A 15299-nucleotide genomic window follows, 5' to 3' on the forward strand; every position below is an offset into this window, starting at 1 on the left:
TTTCTTTCTCTTCTCTAGAAGCTGTTAACGCACCAAAGGGGCAATGCAGTCCAACTTAAAAGTTCAGTCTGTTGAGTGGAGTTAATTCACCTGCATTCCATGGTGAAACTTTAACATGGACATAATGCCAACTAAATTGCTCAAAGCAAAAAATAACAGCAAAAATTACACAAGTGCTCTTCTACATGGGAAGCTGACCTAAGGGAAAAGAAAACCCTAAAACATCTAGACTTAAATACCACCTTTAAGACAGCTACCTGATGCAGCCAAGTATCTACATTGTTCCTGCATGTTTTCCTTCTCCCCTTCAATATGATTAGTGACAAAATTAAAAGAAAAGCAGCTTTATCTGCTAACCTAATGCTATACCAATGGTTTCAGAATAATATTGATAAACACACTCATGTTTTTAGTCTCTCATGCTCTGCCAGTGAGAAGGGGCACAAGAAGCTGGACAGAAGTACAGCTGAGACACCTGAACCAAAGCAGCCAAAGGGGTATTCCATACTACAGCACATCATGTTGGGATATAAACTTACCATTTCCTAGCACAAGCTGTGCTCTTAAGGATTCAAGATGCCTGAAAATCCTGAATACAATAATCATGGATAACTGCCCTGAAGCTAAATATGTTATCTGGAGATGTCCTTGCTTCCCACTCCAGCAACAACTACCTGAAGTTCCTATTACAGATTTTAGGGCAATAGCAGAGATCTTTTGTAGACTGCTACCTCTGCAGAACAACCCTGTAGCTGTCATTCACATCAACAAGAAAGAAGACAACTTGAATGTAGAGTCAAATCTCAGCAGAACCTCTGTAGAGGTACTCTGAATCACCTACAGGCAGACTACAGCAGGAACTCTCCATTTCGACCTATGTTGGGCCAAGATGACTAGCATGCACTACATATATGTTTCAGTTAATCCTCTAGAGATGAGGCATTAGTAACCGTCAGTATCCTACAGGATTCCAGATTACAGCTATTCAAATTTAAGTTTGTTGGTTATGCTGAATGTATTGATTGTTCACTATGAAAATGAGCTATTTTTGATGCTTCAAGTATCTCCTCATGCATATAGACACCTATAGGACATCACCTTTTGTTCCATTAGAAGTGCAGTAGTTCAACATGCTTTACTACTGCACATACTCCGTACCTTCTCCAACCCATGGCTAGACTGCTGCATTGCACAGAACGTGAGCTTTGTCACTTTCACCTAGCAGCGTAACAGACAGCAACAATCCAATTTGAGGGTGGTGATGAAACACAAATTAGTGTAGCCATCATCTACCTCAACAGGAAATGAGCAAGTGAGTGCAATTCTTCACTACTTGCTCATTCAAATAGCAAAAGTGGTCCCACAGAGGCTTGGTATTGTACATTCCTGTCAGTGTCACTGGTTTCCCAGAACCTTCAAATGAAAAGCATCTCTCCTTGGTACTTCCACCCCTTCAGTTTTCCAAATTGCTCTTTAACTTCCTTAATAAATTCCCTTTCCCATTATCTTCTATAGTAACAACTGATGGAAAAGAAATTGAAAACTTCTTTCCTCTTTTAGCATGCTTTTAATTTTGAACTCCTGAAATGTAGCCACCACATCCTTTTGTTCCTACTCTATTTCCAGATATATTTAAACCAGAGGGGTTTTTCCTATCATCTGACTCTTCTTTCAAGCACTTTTCTTGTGGTGGCACTTTGCGTTTGACCATAGTAGCTCAACCTTAATAACTGTACTTATTCTATTCTAATAGCTCTGGAGGATAGGGGTAAAATTAAACCTTTCTTCTAATTTGGCATTCTTCAATACTTGCAATGGGTATTACTCTTAGCATTTTGCCTATTTATGTATAATTGGTTAAAATATGAAACTATAAACTGAAAACCATTTCAATTTGTCACCAAGATGGGCTCCAAGATCACTCTGACAATGCCTGTATGTTCAGGAGTCACTCAGTGAGTTTAGTCATTCACCCATGAGCCACTACTAGTGAACAGCTACCCTAATCAAAACATGAAGAACTGGAGCAACAAATACATAAAATAACCCATGATCTAGTACCAGTTTGTCAGAAGTCAACAACAGCAAGAGATCTTTAGGTTCCTTCCATACTTTCACAAACCTCATCCCTTGTTATTCTGTTACTTCCTTATAATATATCCCTAGAATGACACTGATTCATCTTCAGATCACTACAGGCCATTGCACAGACATCACCTTTCCATTAAATCTTCTGATAATTTATTTAAGGCTCAAAAAAGGTAAAGAAATGTATCACCTCATGTCTTATTTTGCTTTAGAAGAGCACTTTAAAAGCAGCATTAACATGTTACTGAAAAAATAACTTCCCAAACACAAATCAAGCCTGAATTACAACACTGTGCAAACACATGAGCATCCAACTGTTTATAAAGTGTTTCAAATATGAACCTAAATAACTTCAGTTACTTTCTGCAGCAACTGTAGGTTAAAGATCTTTTCTGCACTATTTTAAACCTACTTCAAACCCGAAAGGTGTATCCCATCCAAGTAAATCTTCTTCCTATTACAGTGACAACCTTGCATCTCCCTCTACTCAAACACCATTTAGTATTTGATACTATTCATCTCTGAGAAGAATATACCTCATTTAAATTATACTCCAGATATACAAATACTCCCAAATATACAAATACAAAAAATTCCAAACACTTCTATACAAATACTCCTGCTTTGCAGGAGTAGATTATCTCACATTACATCATTGTAAACCAAGGTGTAAATCACCTTTATTCTTGTAACTTCATTCTGGCTGACTTTACTCTTCCCAACAGCATGAACACTTCCTCTCTGCTTTTTGAAAACATCTTGATCACCTTTTTAAAATACTTTTTTATCAATAACCACTAGTTCATTGGGTGATGAGGATAAAAATGACCATCCTCCTCCACGAAGGTCTTGATTTCAACATAGTCATCACTCCGTACAGTAACAGAAAACTAAGCCTGCTTTTTCTTTCCTCTACTAAGAGACACTCATTGCCAACTCAGGCTGAGGTGCAAGCTTTTCACTTTTGCTTCAAGTTCTCAGCTATTCTGTCATCTATAGGCAATAAGCACTTTCTGTGCTGCCAAGCAACACTGAACCAGCACACCAACTTCAATCAGCTTCCCAAAAATCCAGCCTCTATGGAAAGATCTGAAAACATAAATTCATTACATTTTAGCTCTTGAAAATCAATATAATAAAAAAATCCAGCCTCCACCTTTGGTTCAACTTTTCTGTTGCCACAGATTCATTCAATTATCCCACTCAACTAATTCCAAATAACTGGTACAGATTACATGCTGTTATCTGTCATAATTTTTACATAGGTTCTCTATAATGAATAAAACCAGTTACCTGTTCTTGCCTTTCCTACCTAGGACAGGAGAGTTTCATAGAACCAGAGTGGTTTGGGTTGGAAAGGACCTTAGGATCATTCAGTTCCAACCCCCTGCCATGGGCAGGGACACCTCCATTAAAACACAAGTAAGATCCTGCCCTCATCTGTCACTCATCCAAAGATGCTTCCTAGTCTGATCCCACGAGTAAAACTGCACTCTCTCTTCTGGATATTTATGGTTATAATGAGCTCTAGGTAATTTTTTTTAGGATACTATAATTAAATACTTCTATAAATGTCTATCCAATCCACAAATCACATCTTTGTTTTGATGGTTAGAAAAGATCTAGCTACAAGAATTCACTCTTCATTAGGGACTGTAGCGATAGGACAAAGGGTGATGGGTTCAAATTGAAACACGGGAAGTTCAGGTTAGGTATCAAGAAAAAGTTCTTTACTGTGAGGGTGCTGAGGCACTGGCACAGGATGCCCAGAGAAGCTGTGGCTGCCCCATTGCTGGCAGTGTTCAAGACCATGCTGGACACAGGGGCCTGGAGCAACCTGCTCTAGTGTGAGGTGTCCCTGCCCATGGCAGAGGGCTGGAACTTGATGATCTTAAGGTCCTTTGCAACCCTACTTTTCTATGATTCTATCTTACAGAATTTCCTGCTTAGAGTGAATTAATTCTGCACCAACATCACAGCCCACATTTCTACTGCTTGTTGACATCTACACTATGGCAGTCTTGCATATGTGAAGTCTTATTAAGATATTTAGTCATAATTATAGATGTATACAGATCTTTAGACATAGAATCCTTAAACCCAGTATCTTCAAACACTGATTTTATGCAATAGTAATATCATACCTCCCAACTATTTTTTCATCTCAAAGAATTCACACAAGGGGTGGAGGAGTATGACAAATACTAAGGTCAGTACTTGTCATATTAACATCTTCCAAACATTTAGAGTACAGGAAGGTCTCCAGCCTTAAAAAAAAAAACTCTACTTACTAGTTTTGCTTGCTGTGCATTTACTGGATCACCATACTGCAGTAAAGCTTGGAACTGGTTATTCTTTGTGAATGTGATTATCTTCAATACAGCACCAAATTTAGAGAATATCTGCCAAGAAACATGGTAAAAGTTTTACACACAAAGTTCCTCCCAAAAGAGAGCTCAAATTCAAAAGAAATTGGGCTTACCTGATGGAGAACATCCAGGGTTACTGGATAGTACATATTGTCAATGATTATTCTGAGTACTGGACTCTGAGCTGGAGTCACTGCACTCTCACTAACAGTGGTCCCACTAATGGGAGCATTTGTTGCCTGCACAGCTGTCACTGCCTGAAGAACAGCTTGGGCCCGCTTCAAAACAAAAGACAAGACAAGGCAAGACAGCTTGGTTAATATTTCAAGATGATGGCTAGAAATTAATTAGCAATATTTATATAGTTAACTCCAGAAACAGAAAACTGCCCACTGATTTCAAACTTGAGAGCTACAGACAGAGCACAACATAAGTGCAATGCAGTCCAACTCTGTGAGAAGAGACAAATGAAAACATCAATTAACCCTTATGTCACAATAAAGAGGGGCTTCAAATGGCACTGGTATCAATCAATCCTACTTGCACTAGTAAGGATGAAGTAAGTGAGGATTTTGTAGGTTTCAAGATTCTTTCTTTTCCTTTAACAGAAACCAAAATCCAAGAAAAAACCCACAAGCCTACAGAAACCAGCAGAATTGAACCTATTTTCCGGGACATTCCATTACAGTTCACATTTCCCTGCCATTTTAGAACTCTGATAGAAAGGGCTAATACTAAGCTAACACTTCTAAACTTCTCAGCTTTAACACAGTGGAATCATACACAAGGCTGATAAATGTCAGCAAGTAGTATCCACAGAGAGGTAAAACAAACTGGTGTTTGTTATCCACCCTCTTTCAGAAGAACAAAATCCTCTTCATGTGTGGGGATTTTGGGGTGTTTAAACACAAGCAGGCTTTAGAAATCCAAAGGTAACCACATGATGACAGCACAAAACCACACAGCTATGACACTACTTCCACTGCCGAAACTGACAGGACCAGAAAGATGAGATGTCTTTTTCTGAGAAACAGAAAGTGCAGGAAAAAGGGGTTCCATTTAATGCTTTCATTGCAGGAGCCTTATGAAGCAAACAATACAAAACAGAGACGGGTGAGCATGCCGGGTAAAAGTAATAACCACCATATGAACATATACTGCATGTTTTAAAGGTATTAAGAGTTACTGCACGATTTCATAGCTTACAACTTACATGATAATCCTAACACTGAAAGGAGTCAATGAGTAAGGAAAAGGGAGGGGAAGGGGAAATAAAACAAAAAACACAGAGACCTGGTGAACACTAGCTGGGAAAACAAGATTTACCTCTACACTTAACAGCACTGTAACCCTAAAAACATCTGATAACAAACAGGATTTTTGTTCCCTAATGTATAAAATACATAACTTTCAAGCTGGCCAAATACTGGGCCAAGTTGTACGATTAATTCCTATTCCCTTCTGTAAGCACAGGAGAAGTGCACAGGAATTAAAACTCGCTCCTTCAAGTGACTGTATACTCAAAAGAACCGGAATCTTGTGAAGGCAGTTTGAACATCAAAACCTTGTTGCTTATGCATCATATTTTATTACAGTTACAGAAATAATTGTCATCTCGATTCCTGAATCTACAACACAAGGTAAGAAATGGCTGGTTTAAAGGAGTTTAAATGCTCCTCTCAGTGTTCTGATGTCTCACAGGAAAAGGATTTACATAGAATTACAGACCTGAGAGGAAACATACTCAAAATGGACCGTTTAAGTTTTCTTCAGAGCCAACTCATTCCAAGTACAGAACTAAAAACAGTTCTGGAAGCTGCTATTATTGAGAAATCCAGAAAACAGCTTAATGGAACTTTTCCTACTTTCATTATTGTTAAAGTTTTTTTTATCTTCTTTATATCGAAGACACTTGCACTCCTCTTCAAACTCCTTATCTTTTCAGTTCCATGCACTAACATCCCAACTTCTTTGTATCTTCCTGCTTGAACATCCAGAAACAAAGACAAGTTCAAACCCAAACCAAAAGAAGACTAAAGCAACATTTGCACCACCTTTATTTCTCCTTACAGAAAAGAGAACATCCAACCACCTTGTGTTGTATAGAATGCCTTGGAGACACTAGTAACAGAACACTCACTGCCAAGTACCTATTTCTATCATTTAGTTTGAAATTAAAGAAATAGAGACCTGAAAGACTGGGAATATGTTTAAACTGCGCATTAATACGTATGGTGGCATAAAAGCTGTTGAAAAGTCAGCACATCCTCTACACTGGACACATGGAGTACAAAAAGAGGTTTAGCACAGAAGCCAGACGACAACGCAACAGAAAGCTTCTTAAAGGACTATGTCCATTCACTAGATGTGCAGGCAGAATTCTTCCTATAAGTAAATGAATTTATTTTTCCTTATCCCTGACAGTTTGGGGAACACAAAACCCCTCAATTTTTAAAAAGTACATTTAGAAGCCAAACTATCACAAGATTCTAACTTTTCAGTTTAGAAGCACCAACAGGAAAATCAATACTATACTTAATCAGAACCAAGATGTCTTTCAACAGATTACTATTGTTTGTAAAGGCTATCATAGAATCCCAGACTGGTTTGTGTTGGAAGGGACCTTAAAGATCATGTAGTTCCCACCCTGTGACAGAGGCAGGGACACGTTCCACTAGAGCAAATTGCTCCCCATCCAACCTGGCCTTGAACACTGCCAGGGATGGGGCAGCCACAGCTTCTCTGGGCATCCTGTGCCAGTGCCTCAGCACCCTCACAGGGAAGAGGTTCTGCCTTAGATCTACTCTAAGGGTTCCCACTGTCAGTTTAAAACCATTCCCCTTGGCCTATCACTATATGCCGTTGACGAAAGTCCTTCTCCAGATTTCATCCTAATGGAAAGATCACACAGAAAACCAATCCCCTTCAATGTCACAAAACAGAATGACCATAGGGAAAATTACAGTAGCATGAGAATGTGGACAAAACTAACTGATTTAAACATATGCCACATAAGCCAAGAATACACACTAAGCCTCATCTGCTGCCTGCATCTGTAATACTACGAAACAGTAAATATACCTGGTTAAGTGTGTTATCAGTCTTCAGTTCTTTATGATTGGAATACTGGATATAGATAAGTTGGTTCCGAAGATGAGGTGTCACAGCAGAGTAGTAATTCACCATGGTGACAGCTGCTTCTTCTGTGGCAAGTTCCAAAAACGCCTGTGGTTAAACAGTTAACTTTTAGTATTTCCAAGGCAGATAATAGTCATATCAGCAGTATATATAAAACACCTGGAGCACTGGACAAAACATAGTAACAAATACCAGTCTTCAGATGTCATTCACTATATACCAAGTTTACTAGTCCAAAAATTCACCCCTGAAGATGAGGGACTATTTCTCTCACAGTTAACTTTTTGCTATATGCAGCTCCACCATACCCTGTTACCCATATAATTTACTAAAAGACATTATAAGTTCACAAAAAGGAAAAATTAAGGCTTTTGGTTTTAATACTTACTGTTCTATGACTTATTTCGAGAGCATTTTAACAGCACGTTTTGAAATTACACAGAAAGCATCGTGAAAAATGGAAAGCAACAAGTTACCTGATTTTTCCCTTTCAGCATCAGGATGTTGGTCACCTTACCAAAAGGTAAACCTAAAGCAATAACTTCTGTTTCTGTCACTTCCCCAGGCAGTTTCCTGATATGAAGAACACGAGAAGGAGCCCCATCCAATTTATCTTCCCCTTTGAATTTCTTGGTGTCATTACCATTTGCTGAAAGACAGAGTCATACTAGATGTGAAAAGCTGACTGATAAAATGGTTTTCATTAGAAATATCACTTTTAAGTAAGCCACCTCTTAGCTGGATCTAAATAGAAGTCAAGGGTTCAGAACAAATTCTGAAGAGACAGACAGATGTTACAGCTTCGGAAAAGGTATGTTCAAGACTAACTCAAATCCTTTCTGCCTCTTTCAGTGAAGTACCTCATGTAATACCATGCAAGAGTATTAATGATGACTCAGAAGGGCTTGCATAAGAACTGTAAATTCTATTTAAAAAAATCCCAACAATTTGAGGTTACCCAGAATTTTGGTTTTCAGGAGAAAAATGGGGCTGAATAGTTACCAGAAGAGCTTCTAAAGGGAACTTTAAAGGATTGTTTGCACTAAGGAACCAGAGACACAAAGTAGAGAAGTATTAAAGCAAGAGGGGAAGCATTATTAATGCTGAGGAGGATCACACTGGAGAAAGTGGATGACCCAGAGGACTGATATTGCAAACATCTGATGAAATCCTGAGCCTCAGAATTTAACGACCAAGAGCAAAACCATCTATTATGAACTACAAGCTCCCTCACAGATAAAAACTAACTAATAAATATGATGCAGCCAACACAGGGGAACGGGGTGTAGGAAGAGCCAGATCAGACTTTCCTAGCAGAAGCAGGGAAGCATTAACATCATTGTCCAAAGCACCTGAAAGGTATTATTAGGAATGTAGTCCAGAATTCTTGTACAAAATTCCAGCTGCAGTTCCTAGCCAGTTGGATGGAAGAAGTGTTGCTTTGGAAAGAAGGCCAGTAATACAACCACTGCCTACAAATACATAAGTGGAGTAACCGTTAGAGTCAAGAGCTAAAGTACACCACTGTCCTAAGATATATGGATATTAATGAATTAATCAATGCTGGAAATCAGAACGCAATTACATATGAGAGAAGCAAGTGCTAAGAGTTCCCTTTTTCTGCTTCTGGCTGTATAACATGCTAGTCAGAGCATGAGCTACTCAACCTCTGATTACAGGTTAGAAGAGCACTTGAATAGCCCCACGTATTTCCAAAACAACCCACATCAACTGTGACTAGGAGAAAAAGACTTGTCATTATTAGGGTTCAAATTCTTGAAGGCTTCTACCAAAGACGAATAATAAATAAATAACTAAAAAGTACAGGACTACTTTTATTTACTCACTACAAAAGCAGAAACAATAAGTGTGGGAAGGGGAGTGTGAGAGAAATCAATACGAAGCATTTAGAGGTGTTAAATCCTTGTGAGAAAGTTGATGGCTGCAATTTGCAGAGAGAAGTGAATGAACAAATCTCCAGTTCTCACTCAGCTGTAACTACAGAATTTCATACTGAACTGGTGTCAAGAAAGTCATTTCTACCTAATCTTGTTCCCTGTATAAAAGTATCACATTCATTTATGACCAACTTGAGCACAGAAAGAATTCAAATCCTTAGCTCCATTTACCTTAGCCAAGCCAACCTACTCCAGATTAAAACACAAAACGAAACGGACTCTAATTTTTCCAAGTCAAGAACATCCACACTCCAGATGCGGATCTGAAAAGCCAAACCAGGTATGACATTTAAGTACCTTTCCAAAGGCATTAGGAAAATTGGCAAACTTAGGGTCTTTGACTAAACCTGTGAACATACGTCTTCCTTTTTCAAGAATAAGACCATTCTCCATACTTCCATTAAAGGAATTAATGGGAAAAGGATATCTATACATCAGAAACTGTTTCCACCACTCCTTTTATCCTTTTCTAACAGCTAAACCTCTAATTCAAATGTTTCTACCTTCCACTTCAGCTATTTCTCTTTAGATTTAGCTAATGTAAAATTCAAGCTATTCTCTTAGTTAAAAATAGGATGCCTTAGAGGCAGGTCATCTCTTCACTTCCTCTCCTCCCAAGAAAGGAGATTCCAAAACAACTTTTTCAAAAGTCCTTGCACTGCAGAATATTTTCTAGGTCTTTTCCAACTTCCAATAGCAGTCAAAACAACCCAAACCTAACTACATTGGAAAGGGTCAAAATACACCTAGCAGTTACCCCCAACTGCCAATGCTGGAAGGGGGCAAACCCATGCAATAGTAGGCATTTTATGCTGGTCTGCTGCACAGAAGGACAAACGGTGATGGAATACAGAATAAAATGTCAGACACCACAATGTGAACTAGGATCTGAAGCCCACTGTTAGTCTACCCAGGGCTCTAAGCTCTATCCCTTTGGTAAACATGGTGAGAGTGGGCCTCCAGGTAGCAAAATGACACACTAGAGCACTTAATCCTCACAGAAAATGTCCTTTTCTTTTTCAGCTGAGGCTCATCACACACCAGTCTTTCCTAGTTCTCAATTTAAATCTCTACCAAAAAACTAGACAAAAACACTGTAAAGTTTGTTAGGCTTCACAATGTATTACAGACAACACATTACACAAACAAGAGACTTGCAGTGATACTGGAACTAGATTTCCAGTGCCTGTCAGACTTCAGCTTTCTAAATAATCTGAATTCATACAGGTTTCAAAAACTAAATATGAAACATTCACAATGAGAAATGAGAGAGTGAAAATCAAGGCTTTAAACTAAAAGATTTTCTGAAACTGATATGAAACTTCTTTTTTTACTATATCACCACAAAAATATGTACCATGAGATCAGATGTTACAGAGCTGTGTTATCTTGTGTGTGGTTTTCAACATATCATTTGGAACAGATTAACCTTTCCACAGCATAACCTTCAAGAATTTAAGGGGGTTTTTGTTGAACTACAGCTTGTATTAGAATTAGGTTTTAGGTAATCCCAGTATTACTAATAAAAGCATCCCTAGCCAGACAGAATCACTCCAATATACGTTTCTATGAAATAAATGTGCCTTTAATAATTACTGTATTACCTGAATAACTGGTTTTATCATTTGCATTTCACACAGTTCTTCAACTTTCGCTGCATCAAGGGGATGGTGAAGAGGGAAACCTCACAGTGCCAGGGTAAAGGTTGGGCTTGATGATCTTAAAAGGTCTTTCCCAATCTAGTTGATTCCATGATTCTCTAAGAACTACTAACTACTACTGAGGAACTGTTACTAAACTATAACCTTATTGGCAAGGAGCTATTTCATCAGGTAAATTTGGCTTTCACCAGACCTGAAAAGCCTGATCAAATTCAAGCCTCTTGCTACTAACACTTTTAACAAATATAAAGAAGGACTGAAGAACAGCATGCTTACAATATCCATATTAGGGGACCAAATAAAAAGCACTGTGAGAACAGCATGACCCAAACACAGTGTTAGCATTAGCTCATTTATTAAGTTACAGCCTTAAATACAGAGTTGAAATAACAAAATCAGGAATCTGACCCTGAATCACAGAATCATTTAGGTCGGAAAAGACCTTTAAGATAGTTAACTGAGTCCAGCCATAAACCCAACACTTCCAAGTCCACCACTAAACCATGTCCCCAAGCACCACATTTACACATCTTTTAAATATCCCCAGGGATGGTTATAGTCATTTCAGACTGCCAAAGAAACCAAACCTGTTCTGTAACAGCCACTGCACTGAGGTAATAAAACCTCTTTGGCTCTGCACCAAAGAGGAGAAAAATCCAGGTTCTATGGGACATCAGTTGTCAATTTCTAATAATATCTCCTCTGTACTAATGACGTTCAAAGCATTATTCTCCCAACTAAACAGGATATTCCAGTCTAAGCATAACTGATACCTAAGCCACATCCCTGTTGCATGGAGTTCCTTCAATGTAGCATAAATCAAGCAGAATGCTTAGGAGCTGACAAAGCCTATAAATGGCTGCTACCTACACAACTTTGGTCCCTGGCATTTTTTGCTAGGAACTCCAATTTTATTAAACATAGAAACCTATCCAAATAGGCAATAGAATTAAGCAGAATGTACACAAGGCATACTCTGAGTCGGTGGCATTCAATTGTTCAAGCTATGAAGATTCAATGGAGAAAATCTGAGCTTAAAGTTCAGCCTAACTCTTGGCAAACAGTGAGTAACTTACATCCCGCTGGTAACTACTTTTGGAAACACACTGTAGTAAGATTTCATCAAAAAGGAGTTTCTCTTTGCACACAATTTACGTGTTTCTTGAAAAACAGCAATAAAAAAACTCTCAGAAGTGTTCTGTGGTCAAAATTACATCATTAACCTTGAAACTATATAAAGCCTTTCAGATGTGTGATTTTTCTTTACAATAACATTCTTCCATATTCAAAAATGTCCTAATATAGTAATGTAACTATGCAGCTATGTGCAAAGATTTTGCATCCAGTAAAAAGTTGCTTTCACCTATTATTTCCTGGAAATAAAGAGAAAATATGTTAAAAATTCATCAGAGGATACTGATTTTAGGCCCCTGTTTCTCTGCACTATTGAAAGCCTTGACTAATAAACATCCATTTTGCAGGAGTCAATCTGTTTCACAACTGTCAGTCCAGAACAACAAGCAACTACAAACACATCACATTAGCTGATATATATGAAATCTAGTGCTGTCAACAAGGAGAATGTAAAACATATCCATACAGTAAACATCTGATCAAGAGAAAAGCAATGGAATAATAGATTCATAGGCTCACAGAATGGTTTGGGTTGGAAAGGAAGTTAAGATCATCCAGTTCCAACCCCTGCCACGGGCAGGGACACCTTACACTAAAGCAGGTTGCTCCAAGCCCCTGTGTCCAACCTGGCCTTGAACACTGCCAGGGATGGGGCAGCCACAGCTTCTCTGGGCACCCTGTGCCAGCGCCTCAGCACCCTCACAGGGAAGAGCTTCTGCCTTAGATCTAACCTGAACTGCCCGTTTCAGTTTGAACCCATCACCCCTTGTCCTATTGCTAATCCCTGATGGAGAGTCCCTTCTCCAGCATCCTTGTGGCCCCCTTCTAATTTATAAACAGGGATTATGACCAGACAGAAAGATGTAATATTGCAGTGGCTTCTGAACACAATCATTATGGTTTTGTTTCTGAGGCTCTTAAATATATATACCTAGCCTGATGTCACAAATAGAAAACAGGAAGAGGAGACTTTTGGTCTTTGAAGTGTTTGGGAGAAAGAATGCTAAAAGAAAAGGAGACACTACACTCAAAAATAAGATAAAAACACGATGATCACAAAGTTCTTTGAGGGATGCCTTTGTTAATGTTAACATTAAAAGGTTAGATGTTCAGTTTTACTTATGCTTTTTGATTGGTGGATTTTTTTCTTGTTGTTTTGGGGTTTGGGGAGCAGAAGTGTGTTCTGCAACACTTTATACTTCCAAGTACTTCGTATCCCATTACCCTTGCCTTGCTTGGCCATTGCTACATTGATGAAATCTCACCACTTGAACTAGAGCATTAACCAGTAGTAACAGGTAAGATTTTTACCATGGGCAATGTGCAAAGGAAAATCTTGACCAATCAATATTAGAATAGTAGAAAGAGTATCACCTATCAGGAACCGAGCTTCATTTGAGAGGGACTTTAGGCAAGGGCCTGTAGGAAAAGGACAAGGGGAAATTACCTAAATTAATAATAATAGCCACTATTTTACTTCTTTGATCCTGAAGCTTTCTGAAGGTTTGGGAGTTTTGCCTGATTTTTAAAGTTTCTTAATTTCTAAGAAGATACATTCAAAGCATTAACATTAACAGACTCATAGAACAGAATCACAGAACCAACTAGGCTGGAAAAAACTTTTAAGACCATCAAGTTCAACCATTAATTTAGTTCATCCACATCCACATACCTACGTATATCTGTAGAGAAATTTAAATTATAGCCTAGTATTAAATTCTTATCCTTTCCAATCACATGTACTGTCCTCCTTCAGATCTTTCCAATTACTACTAACTGTAATCAATTTGCAAGCTTCAGAAGTAAATTACCTATGTTTAGGCATCATTAATGTTAACTAATACCCAATTTTACTTTGATGTGTTCAGCCTGAAGAAGAGAAGCTGTGCAGATACCTCAGAGCAGCTTCCAGTGTCTGAAGGGGGCTACTGGAATGCTGGAGAGGGATTCTTCATCAGGGACTGTACTGACAGGACAAGGGCTGGAAAGGACACTAAAGTCATCCAGCTCCAACCCCTGCCATGGGCAGGGACACCTCACACTAGAGCAGGTTGCTCCAAGCCCCTGTGTCCAACCTGCCCTTGAACACTGCCAGGGATGGGGCAGCCACAGCTTCTCTGGGCACCCTGTGCCAGCGCCTCAGCACCCTCACAGGGAAGAGCTTCTGCCTTAGATCTATAACCTGAACTTCCCCTGTTTCAGTTTGAACCCATCACCCCTTGTCCTGTTACTACAGGTCCTTATAAACATTAATTAATACATAACTAACGACTTTAAAAACATGCAGAGGCAAAACCACGTTTGAAATATCTTGGCTTCAGCTTTGCTTTCTCAGAATCCCATTACCAAATCATATTGTCGTTTACCTGAACTGCCTTTGCCGTCATTGCTGGGCATCAGAACAAAACCAGTTTAGTTCACGGACCTTTGCAAGACGGTTGTGCTGTCTAAAGAGATCAAACCAGGCAAGATTCTGATAGAAACGTTGACGACATTTTCAGAAAAGGTGAAGGAAAACACTAGGAGTAGTTTAAGAAGTAGCAGGTCTGTGGTTTTGACAATGGAACTTCAACTTATCCATGTCAGGAACTTCAAAGATCTAATGCTGACCTAAAACATGACAAGCTGGCCTCCCTTGCAACATAGTGTGAGCTAGTAGACGTGACTGTTTCCTCAGTGTTTGCAGACTGATGTTCTGCCATACTGCTCAAACTCATTCAGGAAAAGGAAAAATAACCTTGACTGTTTAAATAGAAATGCTTACCTGAAATTAAATGTGACAACAATAAGGACAGTAACAAAATTATGTCTAAAGCAGGAAATACAAGATAAGAACTATGTAGTAAAAGAACTCACGTGGAAGTCATCCTCAGTTATCCAACCTTAGCTTTCTTTTAAGGCTGTTCTTTTGCAAAAGGCACAGGAAGAACTTAAGACAGTCACTTGACTTG

The 15299-nt window shown here is 38.8% G+C and overlaps 1 protein-coding gene across 5 annotated transcripts in view; it reads right to left on the minus strand.

The window, feature by feature from the left end:
• Positions 1-15299, minus strand: part of PTBP2 (polypyrimidine tract binding protein 2) — a 43682-nt gene that overhangs the window by 10989 nt on the left and 17394 nt on the right. For all 5 annotated transcript variants that reach the window (XM_061379120.1, XM_061379116.1, XM_061379118.1 and 2 more), the window contains 4 exons: positions 8072-8244; positions 7539-7682; positions 4571-4735; positions 4380-4490 (listed from right to left, as the gene is read on the minus strand). In XM_061379120.1, the coding sequence (XP_061235104.1) occupies positions 4380-4490; positions 4571-4735; positions 7539-7682; positions 8072-8244 (593 nt within the window). The remainder of the gene's footprint in view (positions 1-4379; positions 4491-4570; positions 4736-7538; positions 7683-8071; positions 8245-15299) is intronic.

The sequence above is a fragment of the Neopsephotus bourkii genome, unplaced genomic scaffold (genome assembly GCF_033783945.1).
Source record: "Neopsephotus bourkii isolate Nb327-2 ecotype Australia unplaced genomic scaffold, CSIRO-AGI_Nbou_v1 NB_1768, whole genome shotgun sequence".
Taxonomy (NCBI): Eukaryota; Metazoa; Chordata; class Aves; order Psittaciformes; family Psittacidae; genus Neopsephotus; species Neopsephotus bourkii.